The sequence below is a fragment of the Cornus florida genome, unplaced genomic scaffold (genome assembly GCF_030987335.1).
Source record: "Cornus florida cultivar Cherokee Brave unplaced genomic scaffold, ASM3098733v1 CherokeeBrave_3.0.0_Hap2_Chr06, whole genome shotgun sequence".
NCBI lineage: Eukaryota > Viridiplantae > Streptophyta > Magnoliopsida > Cornales > Cornaceae > Cornus > Cornus florida.
The window spans coordinates 17,862,203-17,879,686 of record NW_026775576.1 but is presented as its reverse complement, the minus strand read 5'-3'; the positions used below and the strand labels follow the sequence as shown (position 1 = coordinate 17,879,686).

Sequence of the window (17,484 nt, the reverse complement as noted above, 5' to 3'; positions counted from 1 at the left end):
CTCTTCTTGAAGTACTCCGTCACTCATAAGGTTGCCACTCCCTACCATCCTCAAACAAGTGGGCAAGTTGAGGTTTCAAATAGGGAAATTAAGTAAATTCTAGAAAAAATGGTGAACCTAAACCGAAAGGATTGGTCAAGGAAGTTAAATGATGCTTTGTGGGCTTATCAGACGGCTTATAAGACTCCAATAAGCATGTATCCTTATAGACTTGTTTATGGGAAGCCTTTTCATCTTCCTGTTGAGCTAGAACACAAGGCTTTGTAGGCAATCAAGAAGCTTAACCTTGATCTTGATAAAGCCGGTGAGAATCGTTTGCTCCAATTGAATGAGTTAAAGGAATTAAGAAATGATGCCTATGACAATACTAAAATTTACAAGGTTAGGACAAAAGCTTTTCATGATAAACATATTGTGAAGAAGTCCTTTGAGCCCGGGCAAAAGGCGTGGCTATTCAACTTTAGGCTTCCTGGAAAACTACGCACTAAATGGGAAGGCCCTTATGAAATCATTTCTATTTCACCTCATGGGGATTGAAATCAAGTGCTTAAAAGATGAGAGAATCCTTAAGGTGAATGGTCAAAGATTGAAGCCCTACATTGAACGGAAGAGATGTGGAAGCCTCCCTCTTGGTGGATCCCATCTATCTTGAAGATTAAGAACAATTCAACATTGCCTAGAGATGTTTAACTTAGTTTAATAGAATTTTCAAACTTTATTCTTTCTCCATTTCTTTTTATTTTTCAGTCTTTTGTCGCCTAGATAGGTTCTATTGTGTATCATTAAAAAATTTCAGGCATCTAGTGGCTTTGAAAAATTCCACCTTAGAAAAATTTCAAAATTTCAGTGTTTAGTGCCCAGGCAGCAACAGTGCGATCGATCGTGAGCTCGACAGTGAAATTCACGATCCATCGTAATCCATCACAATCGATTCGCAGAACCAAATTTTGCCTAAAAATCAACTCTCTGGATCTATCGTTCGTAGGCCTAGTCCAAAAGAGTTTCTTCAAAACCAATTGGTCCGATTGAATTTTCATTTTTCAAGGAAAAATCCGTAATCTGGCCACATGGGCATATAAAGTGCCTTTTATTACTTCAAATTTTTTTTTTTTTTTTTTCTTTTTGCTTTCAAGAAATATATTACAAATAATGATGGGTCGTCGATGCAAAAAGTCATGTAATGTGGCCAAATAACGTTACACGTGTCTGAAATTTTTAGCCAGTGGAGGTAAAAATTAGATGAGAGAGTGTGGAATTATAAATATCCTGCCAGACTTGAGTTGGAAAAAATTCTATAAAGGCAGCCAAACCCCCAAAACGTCGGAAGCCAAATAGGTGTCTCTCTCCCCGTTTTCTCTCTCCAAATTGTTTCTTCCCCCCTCCCTCTCTTCTAACTTTTGGTTGCGTCTCATATCCTTCTCTTTGATTCGCTTCAAATCCCATATATCGAATTATATTACTCCTCGCAATCCTGGGAATTTTGAGAATCCGATGTTATGTACGGTAGATTTCGCATAATTCAGACCAAAATTTGATCGATATATAAATATCTAGAGAGAGAAGTAGAGGTAGGTAGAGAGAAATTGAGAGTTGTTTTTGGAGGTAGGTTTTGAAGACGTATGAGCTGGTCGGTCAATCTGGGTTTCTCTTCGAATTCAAACCACTTCATCACTTGTCTTCTCGTTTTTATTCTTCATTACTCACCTCAATTACCTCCTGCCTTGTTTAAATTCGAGAAACCCTTAGAACCCAGAACTCAATTGATATTATTACTGTTGAATAATATTAATCACAATCATTGTTATAGTAATCGCGTATCGAATTATGGAATCGCGAGAACAGAGTAATCGCCAAATGGGGAAAGGTTTGTTTCGAATTACTTTATTTTTGTTTTATGTTTTCTGTTTTTACCCACTGTTGTTAAATTACGGAATAAACGCAGGGAGTTGATGATGACGACCCACTGTTGTTAAATTATGTCGGTGGCACTTTCTTTCTCTCTCTAGCATTTTAAGATATAATATATATATATATATATATATTAAAGATATGTGCATTTTATATAATTATGCAGTTGACAGAGCCATAATATACCTATTTACATGTAATCATGTTGGATATTATGCATGTTACTGTAATCTTGCTAAAGTATATTTAGGTAAACCATATAAAGCAATATAAAGCAGTTCTGCTTGGTCCAAATTCAGACCAAGCCAAGATTAATTAACTAAGTTGAACAAAAAAGTTCTGTGAATTATTACATTTATGGTCATCATGGTATATACTTTCTCAGTTTCCTGAGGGTAAATGTAGGCTAGATGCTGAGATTTTGGTTCCGGGTCATCCTTATAGTGAAACCACATAGATACATTTGGATGCCAAAGTCTGTTTGAACTGAAGCACAGCCATAACTAGCTTGATGCTCAACTAAAATATAATATTTCTTAATAGCACCCTTCTTTCACTCAGCCTGCTACTAGGTGCACTTAGACCACCAATGTTTATTGCTCTGACTATTTTGTGGACTTAAAACTATTCTGGATTTTCTTACATTGGGGGTAGTAAAGAAATGATAACATCGGTTATGGAGAAAAGGAAAAAAAGGAAAGAAAATGATAATGTTAACGTTTGTGTGGTTGATTAAAGAAGAAAAATGAAGTATTGACCTTGTATAATGTTTGAAAAAAATAGTAGATAGAAAAGAAATTAAATAATTGTTTTATTTTGTGAGCGATAAGAGCAATACTGGAATTCACTTGTTAAAAAAAGCAGGGACAAAATAGGTAATTACTAGCTATAATATAATTTGTCCATTTTTGAAGGATAGCAAAATGACTGTTCATGGATTTAGTGAGCCCCTCCAAATCCTTCCATTTCAGTTTATGTTTTCTCAAAATTTTATACCAAACACAACATAACCTTTCCCTCCATTTCCTTTCTTTTTTTCTACTTCAATTTCTCTCCAACCAAACTGGGCCCAACAATTTGGTGAAGGTGTGGGTGTTCCAAGATTCTTATACACTGATAAAATTGAGGTGGCTAATTAAATAATCAATAATTGGAATCTCCTTATAAGTACACTGTTGTTCTGTCCTGAATTTTGTTGCTAATCTTATAAGAATATAATAAAAACTTCCTATCCTCATTGAAGCAACTACAGAAAAAAAATGAATGAGGTGTCTTGGCTCGAAGGAAGAAAAGAAAAAAATAAAATAAATTGAACATCATACATGTTGTAAATTGTATCCACTTTTAAGCTTTAATTTAGGTTCTCTATATCAAAATAACTGGAGCTAGCTCAAAAAAGTTTTGTTTCATTTCATGAGAGAAAAGGAACGGAAGTAGCAGAAACATATTATTTGCAAGCCATTCAGATGTGTGGTTGTAGTTATGCTGTAAACATGTGCTTAGTGGTATGTACTGGGTTTTAATAACCCAAGCTTCTCAGTTCAGTAACCTGTGATTTTCCAAGCATTTATGGCCTTCCACGTTACATCATCCATGTACTTGGTATTTGTATTTGGTGTGGGTATGTGTCTAAGTGTGGGACATCCTTGAATCTCAACTCTTAGGATTAATGGACCTGAGTCACCCGATTTTTTCCAAAACTTGGATACATGTGGCCATTTAAATACATAATATGCTATGTAATAACGCTATATATGATGCTATTATTCTTTTAAACTATACACGATTTTAGTTTAAATTAAATAGAGTACAGGGGAAAAAGGGGGATTGAAGTAAAGTCCTTCTTTTCTTAATTCATCGGGAAAAAAAGAAACCCTTCTTTCTTATCAAATTTGAGCATTCTTTTTCTTCCATCACTGCATGGAGATGGCTGTACTTGACCGACACAAGATTTGTTACCCTCATCGGGTTCTATTTCCATTTGGGAGTTTTCGCTTAATAGGGATCAAAAAGTAAGGAACATTTTGGAGCTACCATAGGTTATAAAACTGCCGCAAGAGCTGATTTGGATTGTGTACGACATGTATCTCATACCTGTACCCATGTTGTGCCTTGTCAACACGGGTACGGTGATGGGAATAGAAGAGTTTATGTAACACACTGGCCAACTTCCTTTATGGTGTTATAGAGTTCCACTTCTAGAATCCTTAAATTTATACGGGTCTCATTTGTGAGATACGTGTAGTTGTTTTTGCCAATTATGTTTATTGCTTGAATCAGCAGTAGTTGGAGCAATTTCAAAATATGTGCAAGGAATTCATTTAGTTTTCCTATCTAATTGAGGTTTTGGCCAATTACTCTGTTTTGGTTGCAAAATTGAAAATGGTTTTAAGAATCTGAGGTGTTTTTAGTTGTGATGAGGGATTGAGTAGAAACATTTGTACCATATTTTTATTTTTACTTTTTTTATTTGAATAGAAAAATTGATTTAATGTGGACTCTTACAAGAAAAAGAAAAGGAAAAAGTTACTTTTCAAAAAAAAAAAAAAAAAACAAAAAGAAGAAAAGAAAAAAGTTGATTGCAGAGCAACTGATGGTTGTAGTGATAGACGTGGCTCAGATTCTTCATGCATTGACATCTGATTGTTCATCAGATGACAACATTTTCATTAGGTAAACACGGAAGGAGGAGATGGTGTGAAGTGATTTTTTATTGTTGGATGCAATAAATTAGGGAAATGGGTTTTCTTGTTTGAAAGTTTCTTTCAGGTGGAACGTGAGCGTTCAGTATCAAGATAGAGCAAAGTTGAAGGATATTTACTTCGTTATGAAGTGTTCAGTTATATGTCGAGAAAACCATTTATTATCAAAGTTGACTCTCCATCTCTTAGGTAGGGGCAAATCTTAAATATGACTTCTCATATATTTATATTACAGTGCATCTTGCAAAAAGCAAGACTAAATATTGAATGTGCCTCACCTAGGTTATACAAATTCAACTCAATTAAACGTTATTCATTTATTTATTTTAATTTTTTTTAAATAGGTTCTACTTATTGAAGCCCTGATGTATACTAAATGGGTTATTGCCTCTATAGTTGAAATTTTGAAAGGTCCAGAACTAAAAAGCATAAGATGCTCTTTGACAACAAGATTTTCTTCTTCTTCTTCTTTTAAATTCCCGAAAAAAAAATTTCCTTGTTTAAAAGTCAAATTTACTGTTTGCTGTAACATATCTCGTTTATAATGATTTGAGACAAATGTTGTCGTCTAAATCTGCTGAGTACATAGTGGTACTCAATAAAAGAGAGGTCCCTTTTTCTTTTTTTTTTTTAATTACTTTTCTTTTAGTACCCTAGCAATCAAATAACTGGATAGCTCAGATTTTCTTTGCTTGTAAGAGGTTTGCAAACCACAAAATTTATAATTAGATAGTTGAGGTGATTGGTTTAGGATATTCTAAGTATTTGTACAATGGCTCCTACATAAAGCAAGGTTATGGTAAGCAGATGACTTTTCGTTTGTTATCATGAAATGATGCTTTGACTGTTTTTTATTTTCCTTTTGCTGATCTTGTTCCCTTGCAAGTTCAGTTGTTATCCTTTTGGCAGTCTTCTACTTGCAAGGGCAGCTTATTTATGTCGTTCATGGTTTCATCTTTTGGCAACTACTTTAGAAACGGAAATATGATTTTGATATACATGATATATTGGTGCATATATACATTGCAGATAGGGTGCCTGTTGACTTACTCTAAATTTATATATCCACTAATACTTGCATATGAATGAATTAAGCATTTGCTATGGTTGCATGAAGATTCAACCTGGTATGAAAATTTGGTTTCCAAGTCTAGTTTTTTTAAAAAAGTTCTCTTAAGTAATCCTTTTTTTACAACTTCTCTTTTATCCTCCAAGTGTTTGGATCAATTTCATTAAAGTTGCTCCATTAGTGGTCCTTTTTGTCCATTTTGTTATTTATAAAAAAGTAACATAGTAGAATTCCCATGCTCATCTGATATCCAAGAAAAAAAAATGTTATTCATTAAATGAGTTTTGGCTGTTGAATTCTGATCACATTTTGTAAGTCATTTGAAATTTGTTGAAAAACTGAACCTTACTAGTCAAATGGATATAGACTGTCCGATTTGCTTGATTTTTTGTGGTTCTTTAGCTAAGTTGAACCTGGGGCTATAAATGAGCCGAGCCGAGCCGAGTAGTGGTCTGTTTGAGCTAGTGGTATCTGGCTGCACCTCATTGTGTTGCTATCTGTGTATGTGATGATAGGTAGCATACTTTTAATGTATGACACACACACACACACACACACACACATATAGCAAGAGTTTGATCGCAAAGTAGATGTGGAGGCATGAGTAATGTCATGACTAATATATCCAGAAAAGAGAGCAGATGATATCATTATTGACTTTAATTCATTTGAATGAGATTCTGAGTACATTTTTCTTGAAGAGTATACCCATTTATGAGTTTGTAGAGTTTAAAACTATGCCCCTATCTCAGGAGTCTCAGTTCATTCATGTTTTTTTGTAGCTCTTAGCTATTCAAATGTTGAAAGAAGGCATGCGGCCACACCATCTGTTATTGTCATAGGTGGTGGTTTTGCTGGCATTTCTGCTGCTCGAGCTCTTCATGATGCTTCATTTCAGGTATTCAAAAAGGAATATTTATATTTTGATGGATAATATGTATTTCTGTTATTATACCTTTTGGCAGTAAGAATCTTTGACACTTGTCAGCATTGCCAATGTTCAACAGCTTTAAATTATACCTACATCTGTTTGCTTATGAAATTTGTGAAAACCAAGATTTGGGAAAGGTGGTAATTGTATTTTTATCATGTGAGAATTACATAATATTTTAGTTTTCTTTTTTGCATAATATATGATGTACTGACACCAATGATGGGTGGTGTTTTGTTTTTTTAAATCTTACATAATATGGAAAAAGTTGGTGTATTTGATACACCATTGCCTATATTGTAGTTGGATGGTAGTGTTTTGAGCCTCGTATATATTTGTATTTAATGGGTGCTTTATTAGTTTCTACAGTACACTTAAGTCTACCTGAGACAAAAATTTATAGTTGTTAGGCACGGACAAAGTTCTGAATGTGGTGTCTCTATCACGCCTCAGTACCAATGCCAAAAATGAGTGCTATAAAGAAGAGATATTTACTAAAGAAGCATTCCTTTTGTGTCACTTTATTTTTATCAGTTTATTCGACAAGAATCAAACTGATTATAATTTTTGAATATATCAAGATATTACAATTTCTGTTTCATCGGCAGGTTGTCCTATTAGAATCACGTGATAGGATTGGTGGTCGAGTTCACACCGATTACTCATTTGGTTTTCCAGTTGACCTCGGTGCATCTTGGTAACTTGAATTTTTTTAACTTCTCTCTTTTATGGAAAATTTGGGTACCTCCGGTTTGACACTTTCTAAAGTTTTCTTCTCATTGATGTTTCAGGCTGCATGGAGTATGCCCAGAAAATCCTTTGGCACCTTTGATTGGAAGGCTAGGACTACCCCTCTATCGTACTAGTGGTGACAACTCTGTGTTGTATGACCATGATTTGGAGAGGTAATCACATGTCATCTTTGTTGCTTTTGATGCTCCTAATTTTTGAGCAGTAGCTAAACTTAGGTCAAGTTTGCAGGAGCATGAGCTTGTTGCTATTATTTGGTTATGAGATAAAGTTCCTCTCCATTTATTTCCTCTATGGTCAGAATTAGTTTTTGTTTTTGGCACTTACCATAATATGGTGTCTTATACCATAAATGCAGATACAAGACCATTTATATAGTCCCATTCAAAAATCCATTTATATAGTTGTTGGAAGCATTTATGCCGCAAAGGGATAGTTGAACTAGCCGTTATATTTTGAATTTCGACGAAAGCAGTTGATTGGAGCTAAGGGCAGTCAATTGGTTTGGTTAGACCAGTCTGCCGATCCATGTATATGAGTCGACTGATTCTTTATGTTCTCAGAGTCCTCAACTCTCTTGACAGAACCAGTTGACTGGTCCTTTGGGATCAGTCGACTTACCTCAAGGAAGTCAGTGATGGCTACTCTCTGTTTAGAATGAGTTGACTGATGCTCAGTGAGTAGTCGATTGAATTGGCTTTTCTTGAGTATTTAACCTTGCTAAGTTCATCTTAGGCGCTTTTTCTCCTCAATCTAGGATTTTAGGAATATATGCAATTCAATTCAAGTCCTATCTCTAAGTGTCTAGAGACCCATATGAAAGTGTCTAGAGACCCATATGAATGATATGTGGGTCTTAGAGACTAAGTCTTAGATTTGAGCTTTCAAAACAAGTTATTCAAAATAACTTAACAATAACTTCTAGCTCTCACCATAGACCATCTACCCAAGTCTTTATCTTTGATCTTCACAGTCTTTTGTGCCTTGAGTTGAAAGTCTTTGACTTCAATGTCTTTTGAGCTTTAAATAAGATCTTTAAATCTTGGATCCTTCTTGACTTTGCCATTGATCAACTAGCTCACTTGAATTTCTTACATGTATAACCTGTTTAGCATAAACTCAAGTAGACATTAAATTCAAGTTTCAACACTTTCAATGATTTGTTATCCTCAAAATGTTTCATGTGCCCTTGGTTTGAAACCTTAGGTCAACAGTAGCTGTTTTTACCCCTTCTAAATTTGAAGTGCATTTACCTGCTCTTGTTCTCAGCTTCCTAGTTTTTACTGTTGAAAATAATCTTCCAGGGTATTTTTTAGTCTCATGAGATTTATCAATTTTACTTACGAATTGGTCTTCTTGTACATCATTCCTCAAATAACTTCTCTTATCTGTATCCATTTTGACATTTATTTAACTCTTCTGAACTTCCACGTAGTCGTCACATTTCATGACTTTGAAATTTTGCGCTTGTAAGATTTAAAGCCATGCATGGGGGTCAAGTGCTTTCTAATTCTCTTTTTTCAGCTACGCACTATTTGATATGGATGGGAATCAAGTTCCTCAGGAATTAGTCAAAAAGGTTGGAGAAGCTTTTCAGAGCATTTTGAATGAGGCATGTATTCTCTCTCTCTCTCTCTCTCTCTCTCTCTCTCTCTTCTTTTATGCTTAAGTTTTTTGCCTTTTTCAATTGAAATTTGAAGCCTTTGAGATCTCGCTCCCCCCTCCCTCCCTCCTTTTATGCTTAGATTTTTCTCTTTACATTTTACAATTGAAATTTGAAGCCTTTGATTTACACTGCATGCAATTTCTGCGCTTTTGTACTTTCTCTAATGAAAAGGTGTTCTCCACATCATTCCGTGAAACAATTGCTGGTGTATCTGTGTTGATGAGTTGTTCTTTAACTTGTTGAATGCAGACTGATAAAGTAAGACAAGAACACAGTGAAGACATGTCCATACTCCATGCTATCTCAAGTGTGTTTGAAAGGAGGCCAGATTTAAGGTTTTATAATTATCAAACAATAATTTAATAGCGAGCTTATAATTTGCCTCTACTCAAAGATGGTATATTTGAAGAGATCCTTATTATAGGTTGGAAGGCCTTGCTCATAAGGTGTTGCAGTGGTACTTGTGCCGAATGGAAGGCTGGTTTGCTGCAGATTCTGATACCATCTCACTTAAGTGTTGGGATCAGGCAAGTTTCTTTCACCCTAAATTCTAGACTTTATCGTAAACGCCTTGATTGTTTCAAGCTAACAAGATCTATAAAGGTGTAATACCTTTTTCCTTTCTCCAAAATGTTTTGAATTGTGAAATTTTAGCTTTCAACTCCATAATCATCATCCTTGTCTTTATCCCATATGGATTGGGTCTGCCCTTACCCTTCTGACTTGACTACTATATAAATCGATATGGCAAGGAGCATTATCGTCCTCCCTACGGGGACCAGACTGTTGACCAGGTCTTTCCCTACATGAATTTTCTTTTTCCATGCTTTTCTATTACAAAGCCATGTCTCCTAGTATGCTTGGTATAACAATGGGGAAAGAAAAGAAAGGATAACATTATTTATGATAGAAAAGAAAAGAAAGGAAAGGATAGTTTTAACCTCTCATCATGTTTGGTTAATTAATGAGGGAAAGGAAAGGAAATGACAATCTTAGCACTTAATTATGTTTGGGAAAAAAAAGGAAAGGAAATTGTTTTAATGAATTTATAACTATACCCTTTCACGTTTAAAAGAGAAATATATAGGTAAGAAGGGATAAGACAAATATAATGATTTTGGTAAAAAAAATTCAAGCCAAAGTGACAATCTGAAAACAGAGAATATAAAATAATGCCCGAACACTCATATGGTTTTTTGATTTTATCTTTTATAAAAACAGGGCATATTTGGTATTAGAAAAGTTTCATTAAACTTTGTAACCCTTTCCTTCCATTTCCTCCCATTAGTGGAAGGATAAAATAACTTACCCATCATGAATAATTTGTATCCCTCCAAATCCCTCCATTTCTTTTCCTTTCCTTTAAAAATTCATACAAATGCAGTAGACCATTTCCCTCCATTACCTTTGTTTTCTTTTCCTTCCATCTCTCTCCAACCAAACTGGGTCTTAAAATTTTTGAAATCATTTCTAATTATTTTATCTCATGTGAGTTTTGGTGAATCTCTTTGTCTTTTACCTTCTTTGGGTCTTATTTTTAAAAATAATTTCTAATTATTTCATCTCATGTGAGTTTTCGTCAATCTCTTTGTCTTTTACTTTTTGTGAAAACAGATCTTTCTTTTCTTACTAATGCATCTACAGGTTTATGTTGTATATGACCAAACCACGTAAGTCTACTTTTCTTATTTGATCACTAATGGGTGTAACTCCTGCGTTTGGAGGGTGGTGCCCGTGTTGTTTGGTGGGTGCTTGTGGAAGGAACGGAATAGGAGATCCTTCGATGGCGAGGAGAATCCTATTGGGGCGCTAAAATTCTCTATCATTAGTTCTATTTTTCGTTGGGTTTCTAGGAGAAACTGTAAATCCATGGGGGAGATAGATGATTTTTTGGACAGGTTGAGAGATTAGGGTTCCTATTTGGTCCTTGTACTGCTTTTGTGGGCCTCGTTCCCCTTTTGAACGCATTTTAATACTACCTTACTTATCAACAAAAAAAAAAAAAAATCCTCTCTTCTACTCATTCCTATCATCCATCTATGCAATTCTCATTTCAGCTATATATGTGTGTGTGTTTTAATGGTTAAATTTCTGCTCCGTAAAATATAGTTGGCCTAATAACCTTCCTACAGAATTTTATTTTTAAATTATTTGATATTTGTTTGCAATATAGGATACACCTAGCTTCTCTCCATTTTGTCTAACTTGGTCCAATCCTACTTATTACATCATCATCTATTTTCCCATCATCTTGTATTGTAATATTATATTGCTATTCTGGTACTTCATTAGCCTTACATTCCATGTATCTTTTTTGTTCTTGCTAATTTTTAGGCCTTCTGCTTCTAGAGTATTTCTCTATTTTTCTAATTTTATTGCTTAGACTTCTTTAGAAGTCTCCAATTGGATTATGTCATCAGAAAACAACATGAACTAGAGATGTCTCAAATATCATTCGTTATTTAATCTAAAACTACTGTAAAATAGGTTTGAGCTTAGCACTGATCCTTGGTGTGATTCTACTTTTGCGGATAAATCAGTAGTCTCACCACATATAATAGAACGCTAGTCCTTGCCTAACTGTATAAGATTTACAAGTTTTCCTTGTAAAGCCCAGCAAATTATGTCCCTTGGCACTCTATCATATTTGTTATCTAAACCTTTGAATGTTTTGATCTTTTTCTTTAATTCTACAATCTCTATTAATTTTCTTGTTAAGTAGATTACCTCTATAGTGTATGTACTTGGTATAGATACTGAAGTTTCTTTTCTTAATCTGTATTCAATTATCCTTTCCCATAGTTTCATTGTACGACTATGGTTTTTCACAATTTATTTATTTATTGGCATCATTTCTTCTCTTAGGATTTTTTTAAATGTCTTTGTTAACCATTCAATTCCAATCTTTCTTAAAATTCTCCATGCCTCTATATCAAGTGCTACAAACATTATTATTACCCATCTTTTTAAGTGTTTCCACTGCATTCTTATTATTAATTTCATTTATCATTCCTATGTAAGGTTCGTTACTTAAAATTTCTTCGCAAGTATATTCCTCATTTTATAATTGTTGAAAGTAATTTATCATATTTCTAATATACCATTTTATTTTACTAATATTATTTGATCTATATTCTTAATATGCCTAACTTGATCCATAGATCTAATCAACCTGTCCTTATTTTTTGCTAACATCACTACCACCTCCCAACAGTCACACTAGAAGAGGACCCAGCTTCTTTTGAAGTCATTTATGAGCCAGACATTTTATTAAATAGATTTGGGTATACACCTCAAAAACATAACAACAACAAAATATATAGAGAACCACCTCTCTAACACACCAACAACTACAACCAGAGAGATCACCATCTTTTGAGATGCATAAAAAACGACCGCACAGTCACCACATAAACCCTAAAAGCAACCAAGTAGACCAAACCAGAATCGCAAACGAAGAAGAAAAATCCGATGTTGTAGAACCACGCGAAACACGAAAAAACCATCAAATTCTTTACAAGCCACTATATGTGGATGTGATCAAATTTTGCAATTGATCAAAGTTGGATCCGCGGTACGTGTGGATGTGACTAACACTACTTCCTTGCAAACAAATCCCATCTTGGAATATCTTCAAAACCCTTCACGCCTGCTAGGGTTTACACAAACTTGCCCTATGGTTTCAACTACACACCCTAGAGCTTTACAAACCACTCTCTGATACGATGTAATCTTTAAGAGATAATCAAAACAGCAATAGTAAAGTAGAAGATGAAGAAGAAAGAGGAGGAGAGACAAAGAAAGAAAGATGGGGAAAGAGAGAAAGAATGAAGAAATACTTTCATCCTTCCACCACATTGTATTTATATTAACAAGTTTCAGATGTTACACATAAGCCCCCAACATTATATAAGTAATAACAAATAAGCCCTTGACAACATATGTGACATAATTTTATTACAAGGGATGAAGTGAGCCATTTTCCAAAACCTGTCCACCACAACTAAAAAAAGAATCACGTTTTTGGCAACCTAATGATAAACTTTTCTATGATCGTTCCACAGTGGGAGTGTGGATCAGGTAAAAGGGTGTATACTCCTGTGTTTTCCTTGCTTTCGGTGGGACACAATTCGAGCAACATCTTCATTCAAATATGACCAATAAAATTTATCCTCAACTAAGGCATAGTCCTATATTTACCAAAGTTACCAACGAGTCCTGATGCATGTAACTTCCAAACTGAAAGGTCTTTAATGGTTGAGGGGTTCATGCGTTCATGCATAACCTAGACACTTGGAAATGTAGTTCGCCTTGAATCACAAAGCCAAAATAGGTTTAAGTAGCAAATTAGCAATGGTTAATTGTTTAAATGATATAAATGAACTTATATTTTACATAATTGCTTCAAGTACGTGTATGGTATGGTTGAGGAATTTAGCATGATTGGTTAAATTATTTTATTTTTAGGGTGTCAGAAGTACCTTAATATTTGAAAAGTAACAGCACACATACTTAAGGGGCTTACCCCTAGAATGTGTATGGTAACGTTGAGAAATTTATAAATGTTTTTCTTATATGTATATTGTATAATAATATATTATTATTTATTCTTTGATTGACGGATACTTCCTATGGCTGTCCCCTATTTTTTGAGGTTTGAGCTATAAGACAATTCCTACGCTCCTTTTACCATATGCTTAAATTGGACGGGATAAGCAAGCACGAAAATAAAAACTTCCATAAATGCGGAGCTAAAATACATTAAACTCATTGCTCATCCTGAAGATCGATTGAAACGGTAGAATTTGATTCTTTTTTTCTTTCTTTTTTCCATAAATAAACGGTAGAATTTCTCAAAATCCGGTTCTTAAATTTTCCAAAAAAATCTGAACTGTTATAATGTTTTAAAAGAACTTTTTTAATATACCCGGTGCAATTTTGACTTGGGCAGAATTTTATTTTATTTATATATTTGGTAGGTAAGAGAAAATAATACATATATAAAAGCTCATGTGTGAATTCAAATTTCTGGTACTTTATCTTTGGCCTCTTAGGCGTAGCTTAGTGTCAAGAGGAAGAAAGCTCTTTTTAGCTTTATTTTCTCTTATTTTAGGAGAATATTAGGGGAACTGCTAACACTTACGAGACTAAAATCTTTCTAATTTTTTAGAATAGTCCCAGAATGTGATACCTAAACGTGAATCCATATTAAATTGTCTTGTAGTAATTCCTCTCCTCCACCCCCAAATTGCCTCATATATAAAAGTTCATGTGTGAATTCAAATGTCTGGTGCTTTATCTTGGCCTCTTAGGCGTAGCTTAGTGTCAAGAGGAAGAAAGCTCTTTTTAGCTTTATTGTCACTTATATTAGGAGAATATTAGGGGAACTGCTAACACTTACGAGACTAAAATCTTTCTAATTTTTTAGAATAGTCCTAGAATGTGATACCTAAATGTGAATCCATATTAAATTGTCTTGTAGTAATTCCTCTCCTCCACCCCCAAATTGCCTCCCCCCCCCCCCCCCCCCCCCACAAAAAAAATAAAAATTCATAAGATATAACTATTTTGGATATAAAAGTACTACCTCTTCAAAATTAACTTCTTGAAGAATTAGTAAATGAAAAAAAAAAAATCCAGAAATTGTAATACACCACCATGGTTTTGATTGGCACTGTGTTGCCTTATCACTATACTTCGAATTATTTGCATGATTGACTTCAAATAGTGTAACACTTAAAGCTATAATAAGATCAATGGAAATACTTGTTAGTTGTACAATTGTACATTATTCTGTTTCAGAGATGCTGGCCTTTAATAAAAAAAGAGGGGAAAAAAAAAAAAATTTGTGTAATCAACTTTAGGTCGAGACAGTTTATTTTCACTTTCTAACTCTTGATCGCTTGGGAGTTTTTAGATGCATCTAAAAGCTCCATAAGCTGCTTTGTTTCCCAGCTCTATTGAAATGCCTCTTCACACATGCACACAAGTATGTGCCAAGTGAACTAGCAATAGGAAATGAAATGAAGTCACGGAGAGAGGAAATGGAAAGATAGAACAGTTCTCAAGGTGTATTAGCTATAGTGTATTGCTATTAGTGCTTCTGATTGGGAATATGAATTTTGTGCATTTTAAAAGTGAATTTTCATTGATCATATTCTTTTGAATGAACTAATTTTTCATCTGTAACTTACTATAACCTCACCTATAGTTAATAGCTGGCCCAGCATAATGCAGTCCACAGTCTGAGTGTACTGGATGATTGATTCTGTCGTGTAACTCAAATAGGGATCAGTAACAATCCTGGAAATAAACCCCCTTGGTCTCGCTTGGACTTATTTCAATTGTATGTTCATGGATGCTATTGACTTCATTAGATTAGATATATTACCAATTGGTGCTGTCTTAATTATATTTGTGGATTCATGATCCCTTCTTAATTCTCCCAGCTGAATATTCCTCTCAAATTAACTGATATGGGTTAAAATTTTAAATTTCACAATGATTCAGAAACATTGGAAGTCCTAGACTTGTATAACAAAGTAACAACTACTATTTGGATAAGATGTTATTTTGGTGGACTTGTCAAAAAATTCTGCTGTTACAATTGAAGCAACTTCTAGAATATGTTTCAGTCCAATAAGCAGTATTATTGTTGGATACATCTCTACCTCTGAAGTTTTCTTGTTGTATCCTATAAATTTATTATATCAAACATAATTGTTTGCATCTTCCATTGTTGATTTTTCTTGATTATCAGTATTCTTTTCCTTTTTCTTTTTTCTTTCTTTATTTATTTTTTTACATGTAGTACAGTATAATAATTATAAAATGGATACAAGTATTTCCTCCCTGCTAAAACATTTATCCTTTCTCTTACCTTGTTTATTTCGATTTACAGGAGGAACTGCTTCCTGGTGGACATGGGCTTATGGTCCGGGGTTACCTCCCGGTAATAAATACGCTAGCCAAAGGTCTTGACATCCGCTTGGGTCACAGGTAATATTAATGACCAATTCAATCATTATCTTGTTCTTTATCCTGTATTCTGCTGTGACTGAATTAAGTTCGCATTGGTTATCCTTGCTTCTATGTTCCTAAGGGTTACAAAAGTAGCAAGACGTTATAATGGAGTGAAGGTAACGGTTGAAGATGGGAGGACATTCATAGCAGATGCTGCTATTGTTGCTGTTCCTCTCGGTGTTTTGAAATCCAATCGCATCACGTTTGAACCGAGATTACCTGAGTGGAAGGAAGCGGCTATAGCCGACCTTGGAGTGGGGATTGAGAACAAGATACTTCTGCATTTCAAAAAGGTGTTTTGGCCAAATGTAGAGTTTCTGGGAGTGGTTGCAGAGACTTCTTATGGATGCAGCTACTTTCTCAATCTTCACAAGGCTACTGGTCATCCTGTCCTAGTCTATATGCCTGCAGGACAGCTGGCTCGTGATATTGAGAAAATGTCAGATGAAACTGCAGCTAATTTTGCTTTTATGCAACTTAAAAAAATTCTTCCTGATGCTTCCACCCCGGTAAATTTACTACCTTTATTTCTAGTTTTTCACGTATCTGAAATTTTTTTTTTTTTTTTTCTCTATGCATGTTTCTATGTATCACTCCTCTCAAATTGCCGTGCTTGTGTCTCATATTGTTTTCTTTTTCTTTTCATCCTCAAACTGGTCCCAATATGGTGGGTAATTTAAAATAATTTGTGCTGGAAGAAATACACAAATAATTATGAACTCGTGTCAAACTAAGTTCCATGTATTTTGAAATTCTTTAGAATGTTAACCTCTTCCTTTTTGGGGTGTGTGCTGTGAAATTTATGCAGATTCAATATCTTGTTTCTCGGTGGGGCACAGATGAGAACTCTCTTGGCTCCTATAGCTATGATACAGTAGGAAAACCCCATGATCTGTATGAGAGGCTAAGGATCCCTGTTGATAACTTATTTTTTGCGGGGGAGGCAACAAGTATGGACTACCCAGGGTCCGTGCATGGTGCATACTCAACTGGATTAATGGCTGCCGAGGACTGTAGGATGCGTGTCCTGGAGCGGTATGGGGAGTTGGACCTATTCCAACCGGTCATGGGTGAAGATACACCTGTGTCTATTCCGCTATTGATATCTCGCATGTAACTTGATGCTTCCTCTGCTCATAACAGATTATATGCATATTTGTTTAGATGGTATACCATCAATTGATTAGAGTCTCTGGAAAGATTGAGGAAACATTGTTTTCCCAATGGAACTGTTGGTTGATATTTAGAGTCCTCTGCTATGTTGTGAGGTACGTAGTGTTTCTGATAGTCTCGAGTTTGGTGTTGTAGCATATACTCAGCTATATCAAAATAAGAAGTTGAAAAGACTGGTCTGATCCCAGCTATGTTATAAAATGTCACTTTGTTATGGGACATACGTTTGGTACAATTATATTAAATAATAATTTCGTGGCTC

General features: G+C 34.7%; 1 protein-coding gene across 2 annotated transcripts; it reads left to right on the top strand.

Annotated features, from left to right (window-relative positions):
- The first annotated feature begins 1,291 nt into the window (after positions 1–1,291).
- LOC132311144 (polyamine oxidase 2-like) lies at positions 1,292–17,484 on the top strand. Of its 2 annotated transcripts, XM_059808886.1 has the most exons (11): positions 1,292–1,864; positions 1,943–4,799; positions 6,462–6,577; positions 7,219–7,307; positions 7,402–7,515; positions 8,885–8,972; positions 9,276–9,361; positions 9,451–9,553; positions 15,928–16,025; positions 16,129–16,558; positions 16,858–17,484. In XM_059808886.1, exons 2-11 carry the CDS (start codon positions 4,736–4,738, stop codon positions 17,164–17,166), a joined length of 1,497 nt encoding a protein of 498 aa, XP_059664869.1. In that variant the 5' UTR covers positions 1,292–1,864; positions 1,943–4,735; the 3' UTR covers positions 17,167–17,484. The 2 variants fall into 2 exon arrangements, with proteins under 2 accessions (XP_059664869.1, XP_059664870.1); XM_059808887.1 differs by lacking the exon at positions 1,943–4,799.

Bases quoted from the DNA above. Each gene is read 5' to 3' on its own strand.
- LOC132311144 (XM_059808886.1), top strand. From the start codon at position 4,736: ATGAAGTGTTCAGTTATATGTCGAGAAAACCATTTATTATCAAAGTTG. The intron at 9,362-9,450 runs GTTTTATAATTA...TCCTTATTATAG, and splicing joins GAAAGGAGGCCAGATTTAAG to GTTGGAAGGCCTTGCTCATA. The intron at 16,026-16,128 runs GTAATATTAATG...TATGTTCCTAAG, and splicing joins GACATCCGCTTGGGTCACAG to GGTTACAAAAGTAGCAAGAC.